The following is a 16,110-nucleotide window of genomic DNA, read 5'->3' as shown; positions in this document are numbered from 1 at the left end:
CTTATTTTCAGCTTGTTATTTTTAATGTTCTTATCAGAACTTTCGTAGATTTTGATTTAAATTGCACCTTTTTCAATAAAAACTAGTAAATCAGTAATCATACAAAATTACAACAGAAAAAGTTTATTATAAGGCCACTCGAATTCCACGTTCTAAAGAAATCGCTAACTGACATAAGACATCCATTTTAAAATATGTGTTTTTTTATCCTTAACAAGCTTTCGATGGAGGTTTCCTAATTTTAATATTATTTTTATCCTGGTTTTCAATTTAATTAAATTTGTTTGTTCAAGAAATATTTAACAAAACCACAAATTGACGCAAACATAAAATAAGTGTAACTGCACTTGGCTTGAATTATTTCGCCAATCTCTTGATGCTTTCAAAGATGTCAGTTTGTTAGTTTCCTGGAATCACTTCACAGCATCTTTATATTTCGCATCCGTTTAACGAAATGATGTAATGGCGATTGGAAAACGATTCGACTTCCCGATGAACCGTTCGACCCCAGCGGGTGTGTTCACGAACGGACGCTTCCAAGGACTGAACGTTCGTACACGATTATTACTACGTCGGTGGTACTAACCTGCGATTGAGTCATGCTGGCGCTGGTATCCTCTCCGTCACTTACTTACAATGTTAAACTTTACAATCTGCCACGGACGATGATAGTACGGAACACTTGACTCGGAAGGCCACACAAGATATCTGCGGGTGCTGCCGTATGTGTGCCTGTGTGTATGCGTGCCAGTGACAGCTGGTTTTATTTTCCTTCTGGGGTGGATCATCAGCTGCACTTGAAGCTGCACTAGCCCGGATTACAAACTGCATTAGCTGCAGCGACGGGGTTCAGTTTCACCCGCGGAAAAACGCGTCACACTGTGTGAGTGGAGGAAAAAAGCGACTTAAAAAAAATGGAAACTCCCAAGCCCGACCAGCCGGCAACCGAGCGGAAGGCAATCTGTTCCGTCGTCCGTCGCCGGCACACTCGATTGGCCGTGGCCAGGGTCGCCGAGGGCTGATTGGATGAACGTCGCGTTTTTTGTGTTATTACGCCCTCTCCGTCGTAGCCTTGTTGACTCCGATGGGTTCGAGCCCGTATGCAAATATCGCAATTATCTGCGCCATTGGGAGGACAGAGGGAGAGAGGGATAGAGGGAGGGGACGGCATAGGTTAACGCGTGGAGAGTAGGGGAACCATCTTCAACCCTCGGCCCGGTTCCATTTCGTACGCAGCGATTCAATCAAAGCCAATATCGTCGATAAGCAGCAATTGATTTTCTACCCGGCTCATTTTCACACCACGTTTTCCCTCGCATTATCGGAGGGGATGCGTTTGATTGCCGGTCATAACCTAGCATGAAAGGAAGAAGCGAAAGGCGCGGGGAAAGCAACGCAAATCAAAACAAATAGAGAAAGTTTGCTATGGGATTATCATTTTCATCGAGGAGAGATTTTGCATCGCTTTCAAGACGAGTAGAGCCGAGGGCGGTATTTGATAAACGGGCTTAAACATTATTGGTAATACACTCGTTATACTTGCTCGAGAATTGAATTACAAAGCATATAAAGCATTTAGAAACATAAACAAAAAAACGTAAGCTTATAGCTCTAACTTATTCGGATGGACTTTTCATTCGAAAAAGTAAAACACCAGGCGCCTCCATTTGGAAAGAGGAAACACCATGCGTCTCCATTCGAAAATTACCGTCAAATGCAATCAGAGCATGTGTGGAATATTTTTTTCGATTATTTCAAAACTGACTTATTGATATTTCTATTAGTTGATGTCCTTTGTTGTCATAATTAATGTATAAGCTCTTGTAGAGAGTAAATCATTACAGAAGTTCTTAAGCAGGTTCATCCAGTTTTTTTTTCTAGTTTTCATTGCATTTAAATGTTTATGATCATAGCAAACGCTTTCAATCTATGCAAATTGCCCCAGATAAATAAAATGACTCTCTAGTGAAGCAAATTTATAAGGTTGGCTAAAAATATAAAAATATTTCAACCGGTTCAACAACAAACTTGTCGTGAAAGGTTAAAATATTTTATTCAAAATGAAGCATTCTAGGAATGAAGAATTCCAATGAAAATCAATTTACACTTAACTGTGGCTTCCAAACGCAACCGCATATTGCATAACGCTAGTCGTGCGAATGATTAACTTTGCCCCTTTTTCCTGACACGCCACAAACACGCATTTGTGAGCTTTCGGTGGAAAAAGGTTGAGGTTTCACCCCACTGGTTGCATGCTTTACCGGACCGCGGGTCGTACGATAACAGCAGGTTTCGATGGTGAGTGAATTATGACACTGTTGATCAGATTTATGGCTCGTGCAATAGGGTATCCAGTCGCATATGAGGGATGAGGCGGAAACTCGGATATATAATGACGAAGCGTAAGAATTATTGCTTGGGTTGGCAAAGTACGGTGTATCGTAGTTCAACCAGCGATTTTGATATAACTTATAAACCTTTTAAAATAATTGACATTGGTTCGATTTCGTTCGTCGTAAAAAAAAGAAACTAACTGATAGTATCTCAAATACCATATTTTAGACTTTGTTTTTATTTTCAATAAATATACATTTTTTGTACCCTTACTGAAGGGCACACTCGTATAACGTCCATACACTCTGCTCTATACAATGAATGATTTGATAGTTTAAAACCCGTTCTATGTAGTAAAACATATGTCCTAACGATACTTGCATCCTACCGTCAGGTTCCTCTTGTTCTCCCCCATTTCTCATCTTCACATTTGGTCTTTTCCCAAAACAAAACTAAAACTCACTATCACTACCAAAGTTTTGCATATGTTCTGAAGTATGATGATGCGGGTGCAATCCGGTTGCGGGCGATGTCCGGTTGTTTGTTTTCCTTCCTAAAGCTTCGAGCTGTATCGAACTGTATATTGCCAGTGGGTAAAAGATCCCTGCTCAATAAAACTCGCGCATTTTCAGGACTTTTCGTCCGGTTTTTCTTTTTTGTTGCTTTTGCACTTGAAACGGAAACTTTTCAAACCGTGAGATTCGTGTACAATTTAAGGCCACCCATGCGCATTTTTCATTGGGTCGTTTATTTTGTTTGTGTTCCTTTTGGCGGGCAAACTGCTGGTTTCATGTTGTCTTTAAATTTGTGTTCGTTTTGTTGTCTCTTCGCCACACCGCCAACGAAATGAAGATGAAGCAGTTTCACTTACTCTTTTGAAATCCTTAACAACAAAAATTCATGTTTTATCCACTTTTGTTTTTCCTAACCCTCTCTTTTTCTGGTTCTCCTACGACGGCCCAGGCCATTGTTTGCGTGAGCGCGCGTTTGCTCCCGCGTGAGTTAATTCTTCTCCAACGCGGCTTCGCTGTAGTATAGTATAACATTCATAAAACATTAAATTCATTCTACTAACGACGGTAACTTTAGCTGTTTCACCACGGTTCCAACCATACGTAACTCGCAGTAAATCTATGCGCACTTTTAGCGGCGCAACCCGCGGCGTGCTTCCTCCCGAGGACGCACACACACCTTCTGTAGGATGCGATATTATATTTTCTTACAAACACAAACACACCCCTCCTGTGGATCGCTTCTTTCAGCGTGCGTTGTGTCGGTTTGCTTTAATTGGTTTCATCTTCTAGATTACTGTTACTTTTGTTTAATTCTCTATCCATTTTAATTTATTTTAGATTTGTTATCCTGACTACATGTGTTTGTGTTTGTGTGTGCAAATGGGTTCCCTTTTATTCGCTATTCAATTGTTTAGTTAGCTGTTTGACACATTTATATCCCGTAACATATTTGAAACGCCACTTTAAAGTACATTATGCACAATAGACACGTACACACACACCCTGTTACGCGTGCCATGCAGCCTACATTGATAAACGGTGCGCACATCGATACATTGATGGAAACAGTTTTAAAAAACATCTCTGTATACTACATGCCTAGAAGATCACGATCGGAAGGACGATCATAAGGGACCGCGACAGTCTGGCTGGCTCGATGTGCTCGTTCAGAACATCACACGTATATGTATATGTATTTTATAGATGTATTTTTGAAGACATATTTTTCAGTTGTAAACGACCGTTCAAGACAATCCGATCGCTCCACTAAATAGTACAAAACGTTTTTTTTTACGAAATTTCTCAAAACGTTCAACTGGTGAACTTGTTTGTGCAACACATCTCGCAGTAGGAGAGAGACGGAGTAAAGGTTGGTGAAATTGTTGGCTTGGTGTACAAACTGGCCAAAACTTGTCCATCCAGTAAAACGCTAGAAAAACACATTCGCCAGCGCTCATCCCTTCACTTGCTTTCTTCCAAACCATTTTCTCTCTCACACATCTCTTCACAACATAAAATTCCTTTTTACAAACACGATTCCACTTTGTTGCAGCCGTAGTGCAGCGCGCTCAGTTAGCGGAAGCCAGAGCGGAAAATATGAACATTCGTAAAGTTGATTAACATCTATTTTCACAGCCTAGTTATTTTTTTCGTTCTCTCCGCCCGCTTCGTTTACTGATTTTTTGTTTTCTATTTCTTGTTTTGTTGTCGGAACCACTTCGTTTCAACCAGCTTCCTTTTCACCATTTGAGTTAACTTTACATCTTTGCTGTGCGGTTTACTGTTTGTGGTGGTGTGTTGGTTTGTGGTTTATTGTGTGCTTTTATTGAACAACACTTGTTTTGTTTGTTTGTTTGTTTGTTTGTCCCTTTTTGGCTGTTGAATCTTCTGCATGTGTACCATTATTGTATATAGTTTGTCTCCCTTGCTATACCGAACTACATCTTATTGGTTGGTGCTATTAAAATATATTTCTAAAAGCATTTGACACTGCCTGTTGCATGTTTGGCCGTTTCGTTCGGTTCGAAAAAAAAAGTGTACCCGTGTCCACATCCAGGCAACACTTTTCCTTATTTTTATTGTGCATCGCTGCACTCGCCATTTTGCCCCGGGGCGGGAATACCGAGTGGGTACACAAATACGAAAAATTAAAAAAAAACCGATCATAATTCGCACTGAGAACACTTTGTCCACGGATGCGATCTTTGTCGGATTGGTTTCTTGTTGAACAGATCGGTCTCTTTTACGGACACTTTAATTGCGCACATAAAATAAAAAAAACAAGCATGGCACTCGGATTACAATCAGGCTACACGGAGAAGAAACTAAAATGAGGAAAGGATTTTTACAATTAAAAAAAAAACGGTTGTATAAATAAAAACCCGCGACGTCCTATGAAACGGGAAGGTTCTTGTTGGTATGCCGCCCGTTCCGTCGATTGCCAACGAAACACCGTTCGGGACGTTAAAATAAAACTTGCTACTCGTTGGTTTCGGTTGTGGGAAAAGGTTTGTGGTTCTAGCTTCTTGGTGACGGTGGTGGAGGTGGTGGTTGGTTGATTGGTGTCGAGGTTGCGGCCGGCAGTGGCAGACCGTTTCATACCATGCTTTCGTTTTCCTTCGACTGCAGCTCACCGAAGCCCGTTACGCCACCGACCGGCGCGGGCAGTACGCCGACCTTACGCAGCGAACTGTCGCTCGATTTGAACCCGTTGCCCTGGATGAACCCGAACAGCCAGGACTTGATGGAGCCGCGCGTGAGCGACTTCTTGCTGCAGGCGTCCTCGTCCCCGTCCGGCCCACCGACGTGCTCGAGTGAGTACCACCGTTTGCTGCCGCTGTTTGCGTTCGTGTGCAGCCCGCTGAGACAGTCCTCCGGCTGCGGCGTGGTGAGGGACGTTTGGCGCGTTAGCAGCGGACAGTTCGGTTGCTCCTGCTGCTCGGCGGAGTTGTTGCCACCGATCGAGCCGTTGCAGTTGTTGTTGTGCAGATACTTGCTGTACGCCTCGCAGGCCGCATGGCTGTTCGGTGGTGGTGGCGCTCCTTTCGGATGGTTCGAGTTGGTGAGGGCGAGCAGCTTCTGAGGTGAATAGTGTTCGGGCTGCTGCTGATGGTGGTGGTGCTGTTGGTGGTAGGAGTCGTCGTGATTGTTGATCGACTCGTGACTGATCGTCGCTACGGGAGCCGTTGCCATGAATGACTGAGATCCGGTTCGTGACGGTGTCGCCGCGTTACTCCGAACGATTCGTGGAGCGCGCTTCGTTAACACCTGGTCACCGCCAAGAAGTCGACTACTGGCGCTCTTTCGGCTCGGTTCGGTCGTGACCGGGAAGGGATCAAGCGATCGGCTCTCGCGGAGAACGGCCGCCTCGGAAGATCGTCCACCTCCACCGCCACCACTGCCACCACCACCACCATCATCACATCCACCTCCGTTCGAGGACATCCGACAAAGCTGCTTATAATCGTCGGTGGACGTGATTGAACGCAGTTTGTGACTCCAGCGGCGACCGGGACTGCTTCCACCGAGCAGGACGCGCTTAAGGTTCTCACTGGAGGCGATCTTGCCGAGCATACTGGTGCGCTGGTCGAGCGTGCTCTGCGAATCATCATCATCATCGTTCGTGCCCGCCAGCAGGTTCTCCAACCGGTGGCTCTGGGAGCGTGGTGAATCCGCCCTCGTCACCACCATCGGCCCAAACATCGATCCCTGCAGGCTGTAGCTGCTTTCGTGATCCGCCCCTCCGCCAACACCGACCCGGTACGCGCACGACTGTCTTCTGCTACCCGGCATGTAGCTTCCACCCATGCCCATCATCATGACACCCCCGCCCGGCAGTCCGATGATGCTGGGATGGCGCGAGTCGTACGTCATCTTGGGACTGCGCCGCGGCCGGCAGAACAGTGGCGGCGGCAGATCCCGAGCGTCGACCGGAATCTTCTGGATGGCCTGCTCGGTGGCCGCCTCGAGCCAGTACGTCATCACCTCGCCCTTGCCCTTCATCGCGATTAAGCCGCGCTCGACGATCACGTACCCTCCGAGCGTGTCCAGCGCGTCCTTGCACTGCTGCGAGATGTGGATCTTTAGCGCCTCGCCGTTCGATTCCATGCGGGACGCCGTGTTCACCGTGTCACCGAACAGACAGTACCGGGGCATGGTGAGCCCGACGACTCCCGCCACCACCGGCCCCGTATGGATGCCGATGCGAAGCTTCAGCGTTTCGTTAGGCCGGTGCGCGATCCGGTGACTCCGGACGGCCTGCAGAAGCTCCAGTGCCATCGAAGCGATCTCTCCGACGTGTCGGTTACCGTTCGTGATGGGAAGACCCGAAACCTGATCGAGGAAATAGCAACAGAAAAGGTTAATTCAGTTTAGCGACGTGTGTACTGAGTAAAAATGAGTGAGTAAGTTGAATCTTATTGCTGAATTGGGTCATTTAAACTCGCACGGATACTAATTGTAGCCCCTTTTTAAATCGAATCCTTAAAAAAGATGCTAGTGGCCTAAGCAATTGCTCAGCAATCAGGAATTCGAATCTCAAAAAGGGACTCGAACCTATCAGAGTAATTAACAGAGTAAATAAACTAAAGAGAATGTGTTAAAGATGTTCTTGCATTTGATGTGGATTCTTATCCCTGTTTATGATTAAATTCCTTGTTACGGATTCAAATCTCTGTGGTGCCTAGTAACTCTTTCACTCACTCATAGGATACGAATCCTCACTTGTGATTCGAATATGTACTTGGGATTCGAAACCCTTGTTCGGGATTCGAATCGTTGCGGAGACTAGCAACTGTTTTAATCATTCAGCCACTCTTGAGATTCGAGTTCATATCTCTGTGACGACTACCGTAGAAGCACCATACTTGGCGCGGGTCCAAACTTGGCGCACTTTCTAATATTTTGTTCGATATTAGACTATTTCCAAATCATTTCAGCCTAAAATAGGGAGTTAAATATTTGTTTATGTTTGTACAATACATCCGCATCAAAACATGTTAATGGTTTTTAGTTATTGAATGTATATATAATTAAATGAAAAATTCCATCTCACAAGTGCGCCAATTTTTACTCGCGTTAGCAACGCTGCTAAGGAGTGGGTTCAACTGTTTCCAATAATTTATACGCAAAGGAAAAATTATTGGGGATTTTATTTATCAGAAACTGTAAAAAAGTAAGTATTTTCAATGAATCGTGGTTAGATTTGGCGCTTTTTGAGATTATTATGCTAATTTTGAAGTGAACAATTTTGCGCCAAGTTTGGCTCACAGTGTTCCTAATTATTCACCGTGAAGAATATGACTGTTTGCGCTACTAGATATTTTTGAATCATAGAAGGCTTTGATGAATGAGATTATAAAAGTTAGTGATGAGATAGTTTTATTTTCACGAGAGAAGCCAAAGTCCGCTGCAAAAACAGCTAAATTGGTTTTTAAATTGCTGTTGAAAAGTGTTTCTATTGTTTTAAGTTGACTTTTGAATATAGCTGTTGAATTCAATTAACTACATCCATTTTGTTTTAAGTGCACCAAATTAGGAACACATCGCGCCAAATAAGGAACATTGCAAAAACCATGCGCCAAGTTAGGAACATAATGTGCCACACAGAGTTTTTGAAACTTGAAGAAATAAGAATTTAATTTTCTCACTTATTTTTCTTATATTCTATGGTAGTTAGGCTAGCACTGTGCAAAAAATGGTATGATTTGACCGAACATTGATTTTGTTATTCAACTTTTTATGCAGAATTTTCTTAACTGCGCCAAATATGGTACATCTGCGGTATTATCTTATTTTTCACGTTTTAAATCACAAAAGAGTAACTAAACGATTCGAAACATGATTGTTCAAGCTGATTCAAGTTCGGGTTTTGTCTTGTCGTAAATCTTGTAGTCAATGTGTTGCTGCACCAACGTTGTGCTCGAGTCGCATGTAGATTGCGGCTCATCAAACAAACCTAAATCAGAACCTTTCGGGACAAATTGTAAACCTTTCGGTATCAGGTGCGATCGTGTGCCCAAATAAACACATAAAACGAAAGGGACACGATGCACCGGAAACGAGACGTTTAGGCATGCGTGGCACGATTGCGGTCCCACGCATGAAGCGAACGAAGGAAAATAATTAAGCGACAATTGTCACACCAAGAGGACTAGGATAATGAGTCCTATTCCTATTCCAATAAGAACAATGCACGTTCAATGCGTGGGAATTATCCGTCCCACACATATTATCACAATCTATGTAAACATTACTCCATACCAGGAAGAAATTCTGGTATAAAAGGAGCTACATTTTCGAAATAAATTTAGTGTTAACTCAAACTCCGACTAGAGTAACCTCGTTGGTTTTTATCCGTTCTCACTCACTGCCATATCCGAAAGTTCGAAACGATCAACTCTCCCCATCTGTTGCATAGGCCTCCGTCATAAGCTTGAGGCAACTAGCTTGATGGTAATAGAGAGTCAGAGACTTTGACAATTAGCCGGCAGAAACTTAACTTCCCGTTGCACACCGATAATCAAGCAAGGAGGTCTTCCTTCGCGGGATCTACTTGGTTAGACGTGCCGTAACACAATGAATCAATAAACCGACTATCGTAACGATCAATTTACAACGAAATGTAGTTTCTTTGTAGTTTCTAGTAAAGATCACACTTACCACCATGTACGCGTCACCGATCGTCTCCACCTTGTACACGTCGTAGCCCTTGATGATGCGATCAAACACCGTGTACAGGTCGTTCAGGAAGTTGACGACCTGCAGCGGCGTACTCTCTGCCGACATCGCTGTAAAACCAACAATGTCGCTGAAGTAGATCGTCACCGAGTCGTACGACACCGGCTCGACGCCGAGCCCTTTGGTCAGCTTCTCCGCGACCGGCTGCGGCAGCATCCGGTGCAGCAGGTCCTCCGTCTTGCGCTTCTCCTCGCACAGCAGCCGCGTCCGGTCCTGCACGATCTCCTCCAGATTGTTCGCGTACTTCTCCATCATCTCCATCATCTGGTCCATGATGTTCTTCGACTTGCCACCGCGCATGCGTTTCAGCCGATTGCTGCATGGGGTAGGAGAAAAGGGAGGAATCGAATGGTTTTTAACCGAAATCCCGAAACAAACGGCTTCTTGAGCTTCCACACGTACCGAATGCTAGGAAAGTCTGGCCGTAGGTCGGCGTTCTCGTCCCAGCATTCCCGGATGCACGTGATCACGTAGTCGGACACCTCCTCGTTGTCGATCACGCTCTCGATGTCGGGCCGGAACGGTTCCTTGCCCGGCTCGGGCGGCGTCTTTACGCGCTCGATGATCTCCTTCGGTTCGAGCTCGGTGTAACCGAACGGACCTCGACGGCCAATGATCTCGAACAGGATGATCGCGAACGCGTACACGTCACCCTTCTGGCTGCCGTACACGCTGGGCTGACGCAAGAGTTCCGGTGACTTCCAGAAGAGATCTATCGGACAGAGACGAATCCAACGGGTGAGAATTGGTTCTATTTTGTCGAACCTCTGTTCGGATTGCTTTTGACTTCTACTTACTGCGATAGTGTTGATGTTCACCGATCGATTCGTTCTCGGCGCAGTGGCGCAGATCGTGCAGACCGAAGTCCGTCACCTGCAGCATCCACCGCGACGTCACGACGCAGTTCGATGACTTCAGATTACCGTGATAGTTTAAAGCTGAACTGTGAATGTAGATCATTGCCTGCGAATGGAATTAAGGGTATATTAGTTTCATTCCATCCAACCGAATTTTGACGAAGATGACGTTACCTTAATTAAATCATGCACCAGTGATGCAATAAATAAATCATCTAGCTTGATATCCTCGTTCTCGACGATATCGTACAGGCTTCCCTTGGCACAATAATCAGTGACTAGTAATATCCGCATCGGCTCCACGCAGGCCCCGATGAAGCTATTGATGTTATCGTGCCGCAGGTCGCGCAGCAGCCGCATCTCCTTCATGATCTCGCGCGAGATGTCCTTCCGGCGGGAGAACTTCAGCTCTTTAATGCGCACCACCACGTTGCGGAAGCGGGCGGTCGGTGTGAACACCTGGTTGGAGCAGCGTGACCCGAACGACTGGGCACTCGCCAAACTGAGCTGTGTTGGGAGAAGAAGTGTAAAAACGAATTAAAACATGTATACGTTAGAGGTGCATCCTGCACGCAACATTGCTTTATCAATCGAGTGAACATTAAAGTCAAACCGAGGGGAAATTGTTTCACATCAAGAGCATTTCAATGCGTCTCGTTTCGTTGTTAAAAGCGTATGAACCGTTCATAACGAAGGATTCAGTTTGAAAAACATCATCGCAATAAATGCGATTTTAATTTTGCAATAAAGTGCAATTGCATAAGCATATATGAACTATGCATACGATTTCTGTCGTTTAGCAATACTGTCACATAGTATACTATCTACTATTATCATGGCTTTAAATGATTTGTGTATAAAAATGTAATTTTATAGGAAATAGCAATTTAAGAAAATACAATTAGAAATAATGTATATGTTGTTTCATTCCAAACATAACAGGTTTTTATAACAAAAAAATTACTTGTTGCAAACGTAAAGTTTGTACAAATACAGTGTGTAGAAAATATAAATGTAGACCATAAGAAGTTTTAATTTTCAGTAAAAGTAATACCTATATTATTATATCATTTAATAAATATAATATTATCATCAATTATTATCAAAATTTTTCTAGATTCGTTTTTGAAGCATGACTTGGATTGAAAATTAAAAAATATCAAATACAAAAAACCAGAAAAATGATCTTACAAACATTTTCTGTCGTACATTCACTTATCGAAGAGAAAGCAGACCTTCATTTCTCGAACAACACACACGAACAACGTATAAACAACGATGTTTATAGGGCTGGAAAAAATTCTCCACAACGATCGCCATTCGTGCCATGTGGAACTTTAAATGTTCGTTTATTTAAATTATGGCATTCGAAATTGAATCGTTGCGTAGGAGTTATGAGATTGACAGGACCAAACGCTATTTTAGCATGATGCATGTAAATCTCTTCCCTCTTCCAACCCCCCCCGCCCCCCCCTCCCCCCATATCACCACAAACAGCTGCTATGCCTAGATGGAAACATAACATAAAACGGTCCTTCATGCGACCTACGATGGAAAGTAAATTGATTACGAACAAAAAGGACAAACGATTTTTCGGTTTTTTATTTGCAAACGATTGAAGTGAAACTCTTTCATGAGAGGCGGGGGATACGAATACGGGCTGGGAAATGAAAATATTACTCAAAAAAAAAAAGCAATGACGCCCACACCGATAGGTGGATGAATAAAAGGTCTCGAAAGGCTAATCGGAAATTCCGGCCCGACTCGTTAGCACCTGCTTGATGGTGGCACAAATGACGGGATTGATAGCCGAATCCCAAATGTCAACCAGGACGTTTGGCTCATGTTCAAGTGACAGCCGGTCTCGGGTCCGGGTGATTTTAACGGAGAACCTTTCAATGAGGCGGCGTTGTGGAGGTGGTACGGTTTCCAACGAGAGGTTTTTGAGTGAGAGAGAGTGAACGGTTGGTATTTTATTATTAGACGTTCAAGTTCGTGAGGGTTCAGATTGCAATTTAATTTCTGTCACCCTTAAAACGAATAATTATATCTACTTTTAGGAAATTCAAACCCAACCGAGTACAACTCGACTGCCACAGCGTTCCGTCAGCCCCCCGGCGCTTACCTTACTCGGCGAGGAGACTATTTCCGTGTTGAAGTAGCCCTTGATGTCGTTCGGGTCGATCTTCCACAGCAGGCCCTCGATCTCCAGCTCGATTTTCCATTTGCGGTAGATGCTCATCGTGATGACGCCGGCACAGAACAGTATCAGCGCCAGGACGCCGGCTATCACCATCGACATGACGTGGGTGTCGTCCTTCATGCAGTGCTCGTTGGCGAAGCCACAGGACGGCTCGTCCATCGGCCGGTCCGTGCCGGCCCAATCGATCGTGCTGCCTACCTTGACAAGCTTAAACTCCTGCGGACGAGCGGGTGGAAAGTGGAATATTTTTATTTATTAGGTTCCTATTCTCGCCATACAATGGGGGATTCGTTTAGAGGGACCGGCTAGTGATTGAGTTAAAAACAGAGCGCGGGTGCTGGTTTGCCCGGAATAAAAAAGTTCACATCGTCCGTATTGGTTATTCCATGAGAAGATTTTATTTTAAATCAAATCAAATCAAAACAAACCAGAAAAAAGTTCAAAGCCCCCAAACACTGTGCCATGAGGATATGAAAAAAGTTCAATTTCTGCAATCGTTTTTCCAGTTAATCTTGTCGTCCGTATGGATTTCAGCTCGTCAACAAGTGTATGAATTCAGTTATTCTTTTTTCTGCCTCCATGTGCGGTTAAAAATTGTCCACCCACCAAACACAAAAGGACCTTTCGATTGCACGTGACGGATGACAATGCTGGGCTTAAGTACCATTGACGGTAACGCAGAGCGCGAATACATTTCCACTCCCGAGAGGAGCGCGGGTGAATGATGTGAAAAAATAATTGATAATCCTCCCGTGCACGTAGCACAGAGGGATCTCACTGTAGACTCGCTGCTGGGCAGAAGTTATGAGCAATCATTCACATGCATACTGGTTTTGGGACGCATCTTTCTGGGCAGCTTTTTACTACTAGTCCCGCCGGTCACTACTAGAAGCTTATGATTCTCGTTTTCGATCTTTCTTTTCGTTTTCGTTTTGGGCAATACAAAGATGAAAAAAAGTATGTTTGAGGGTTGGATTTGATGGTCTTTTGATCAACGAGTTTTGCCATTCATTTTTGATCTTTTTTTAGCATAAACCTGTGGTAATATTCTACCTGTTCTTTTCAGTGCGATGTTTTACAGATTTCAAGCTGTACGGTTATTCTGGTTATTGTGACTTTTAAGCTTTCATGTGAAAAGGAAGGTAAGATAATTGCATAGCCACATTACCATAGATTGTAGCGTTTCATAGGATGCAAACTTAATTATCTCTTTAATGTACAACTCTCTCCAGTGTCCTTGGTACCGAGTTTATCAAACCATATCAAATATTAAGTGCACCTTTAAATATCGAATAAAGTGTTTAATTTCAGACGTAGTGCAATTTACATGAGCAATTCAATTTCAAAAAACATGAGCAATTCAAGCCACAAAAAAAAAACGAAATGTGCTGCAGCTGGTAACCGTTTCCCTATGTACAATTTCATTAGTAGAGTTCGACGTTCTTAATTTGACGGATGTAATGGGGGTAGATAAAACAGAGCCGGAGCTTAGTTGCAACAAAAGTCTATTAGATGTGAAACAAAGTTTTTAATTGCAATGTACCAATGCAGGAGAACCAGAATGCATTTCATTCCGATTTTAATTTAAAACACAAAAAATACAACAAACAATAACAAACTTTCCTCCTATCCGTGTAGGTTCATCATGAACTGTTTTAGATGGTCTGCATGTGAGCAAAGATTCATATAGCTTTAGCATGTTTGTGTCCGGTGTCTCACCGGGCTCTTCTCGTTAGGTGGTTAACATTGAAAAAAAGAAGGGAAGCAAAGACAAACGAAATACGGAAACAACAATCACGACTCACTCACTGGAATTTCATCATTTCGATGCTGGCTGGTACCGTTGAGATTCTGTGGCTGGCGCATCTGGAAGTGTGCGACCGGGTGCAGCTGATACTCGCACGAAAAGTTGTCCTCGTTGTAGTTCTCCTTCTTGAGCGCCAGCACCGAGAAGTTACCCTCCGAGTCGCCATAGTCGTCGATTTTGATCGTCGCACCGGCAACGCCTGTGTCGAAGAAGAGAAACGAAAAGCAAGAAGGATTGATACGTCACAGAGTCACTCGTTGTTCTTCACGCCCTTGGGCAGAGCTGCACTCACTGTGATAGGTTCGATTGCTGATGATAGTATGGATGATTTTGGTGCCATTGCTGGCCACGTCCCGGATCACGTCGCTCGTTAGCGGTCGGTGTTGTTGTTCCTCCTTCAGCAGCTTATCCAGCGCCCAGGCGTACAGCTTCACCGAGTCGTACAGATAGGCCGCGTAGATCGATACGTACTGCAACACAATCAGAAAAATAACACAGATATAAAAAACGATTGTCATATCACAATAACGAAACGAAAGACATATCACAGCAAGTTATGTAAATTTTCAGAAAAGCTTCGGAAGCGAAACAATTATTACGTTGACGGTTACCAAGTAGAGGCTAAAGGAGCATAAACGAACGAATGTCACGGACTGCAACTCTTTGATCTAGGTAAGCTTTCAAACGGCTTTCGCTTCGTAAACATTACTTCATATTCGTTGAAGAATTGTCACAAGATGGAAGCTTCGTTGAAAAGAATCGTTCCGATGATTTTGTCGAGTTTTGATCTTTGTAATTGGGATAACAAAGTATAAGAAATTGGAAAAAAAATACTCGAAATAAACTAGAAAAATTGCCTTAATAATGATTACTCTCAAATCGAATACATAGTTCAAATAGATATCATTTCTTCCGTTTTTTCTATATTTACATTAAGCTCATCATGCAAAGTGTTTCCAGTCTACTGCCCTCAGACCGTATACACGCTATGTGAATTTGATATCAACAACCTGTTCAGACTTTCGTTGAATCTACTACGCAACTACATTTTATTTCATGTACATAAACGCATCGAGGCACCACCTTCGAGGAAGAATTTTACGGTTTATACTTCGACGTACGATTGTATAGTATTTTTTTCGTTTTCTTCAAAACACTTCAAATGTTAGTTTAGGAACGAACGAGCACGAACCGCAACAGTAGATTTTCTTTGCTGTTTAATTTCCACTTTTCATTGTTCAAACGTCAACCATTTGTCTAACCGAATCATAGAATGATTTTTCTTGCGATCCCCCGTGCACAGACGACTTATATTCTTCAAACATAACCACAATGAGTTGCCTACAACACGGTTGATTTACTACGAAGCAGGCGGACGTAGGCAAAGTACCTTAACGAACTGGTTGAACAGTATTGGCTGCTTGAAGAAGAACGGTTCCTTCGAGGTGTACTCGCGCACTTTGTGCGTGAAGTTCTCGAACGTAGACAGCGGCTCGGACGCGACGACAACCAGCAAGCTTTTGCTGCGCTTCACGAAGTTCCCCGGCAGATCCTTGCAGTCCTTGACGTTGGCCGGCTTCTCCGCACGCCACAGGTACTTTTGAGACAGCCTAGAAGAGAAAAAAGGACACGAAAAGGAAGCATGTTACCACGGTT

General features: G+C 43.7%; 1 protein-coding gene across 1 annotated transcript in view; it reads right to left on the bottom strand.

Moving 5' to 3' along the window:
• Positions 1-4,710: 4,710 nt before the first annotated feature.
• Positions 4,711-16,110, bottom strand: part of LOC131289186 (receptor-type guanylate cyclase Gyc76C-like) — a 50,175-nt gene continuing 38,775 nt past the window's right edge. The window contains exons 6-14 of the mRNA XM_058318395.1: positions 15,845-16,064; positions 14,747-14,924; positions 14,457-14,653; positions 12,570-12,863; positions 10,619-10,951; positions 10,385-10,550; positions 9,990-10,299; positions 9,510-9,903; positions 4,711-7,181 (exon numbers count right to left, since the gene is read on the bottom strand). Of these exons, the coding sequence (XP_058174378.1) occupies positions 5,445-7,181; positions 9,510-9,903; positions 9,990-10,299; positions 10,385-10,550; positions 10,619-10,951; positions 12,570-12,863; positions 14,457-14,653; positions 14,747-14,924; positions 15,845-16,064 (3,829 nt within the window). The 3' untranslated portion in view covers positions 4,711-5,444. The remainder of the gene's footprint in view (positions 7,182-9,509; positions 9,904-9,989; positions 10,300-10,384; positions 10,551-10,618; positions 10,952-12,569; positions 12,864-14,456; positions 14,654-14,746; positions 14,925-15,844; positions 16,065-16,110) is intronic.

Source organism: Anopheles ziemanni, chromosome 3 (assembly GCF_943734765.1).
Source record: "Anopheles ziemanni chromosome 3, idAnoZiCoDA_A2_x.2, whole genome shotgun sequence".
Classification (NCBI taxonomy): domain Eukaryota; kingdom Metazoa; phylum Arthropoda; class Insecta; order Diptera; family Culicidae; genus Anopheles; species Anopheles ziemanni.
This window is presented reverse-complemented; position numbering and strand designations above follow the sequence as displayed.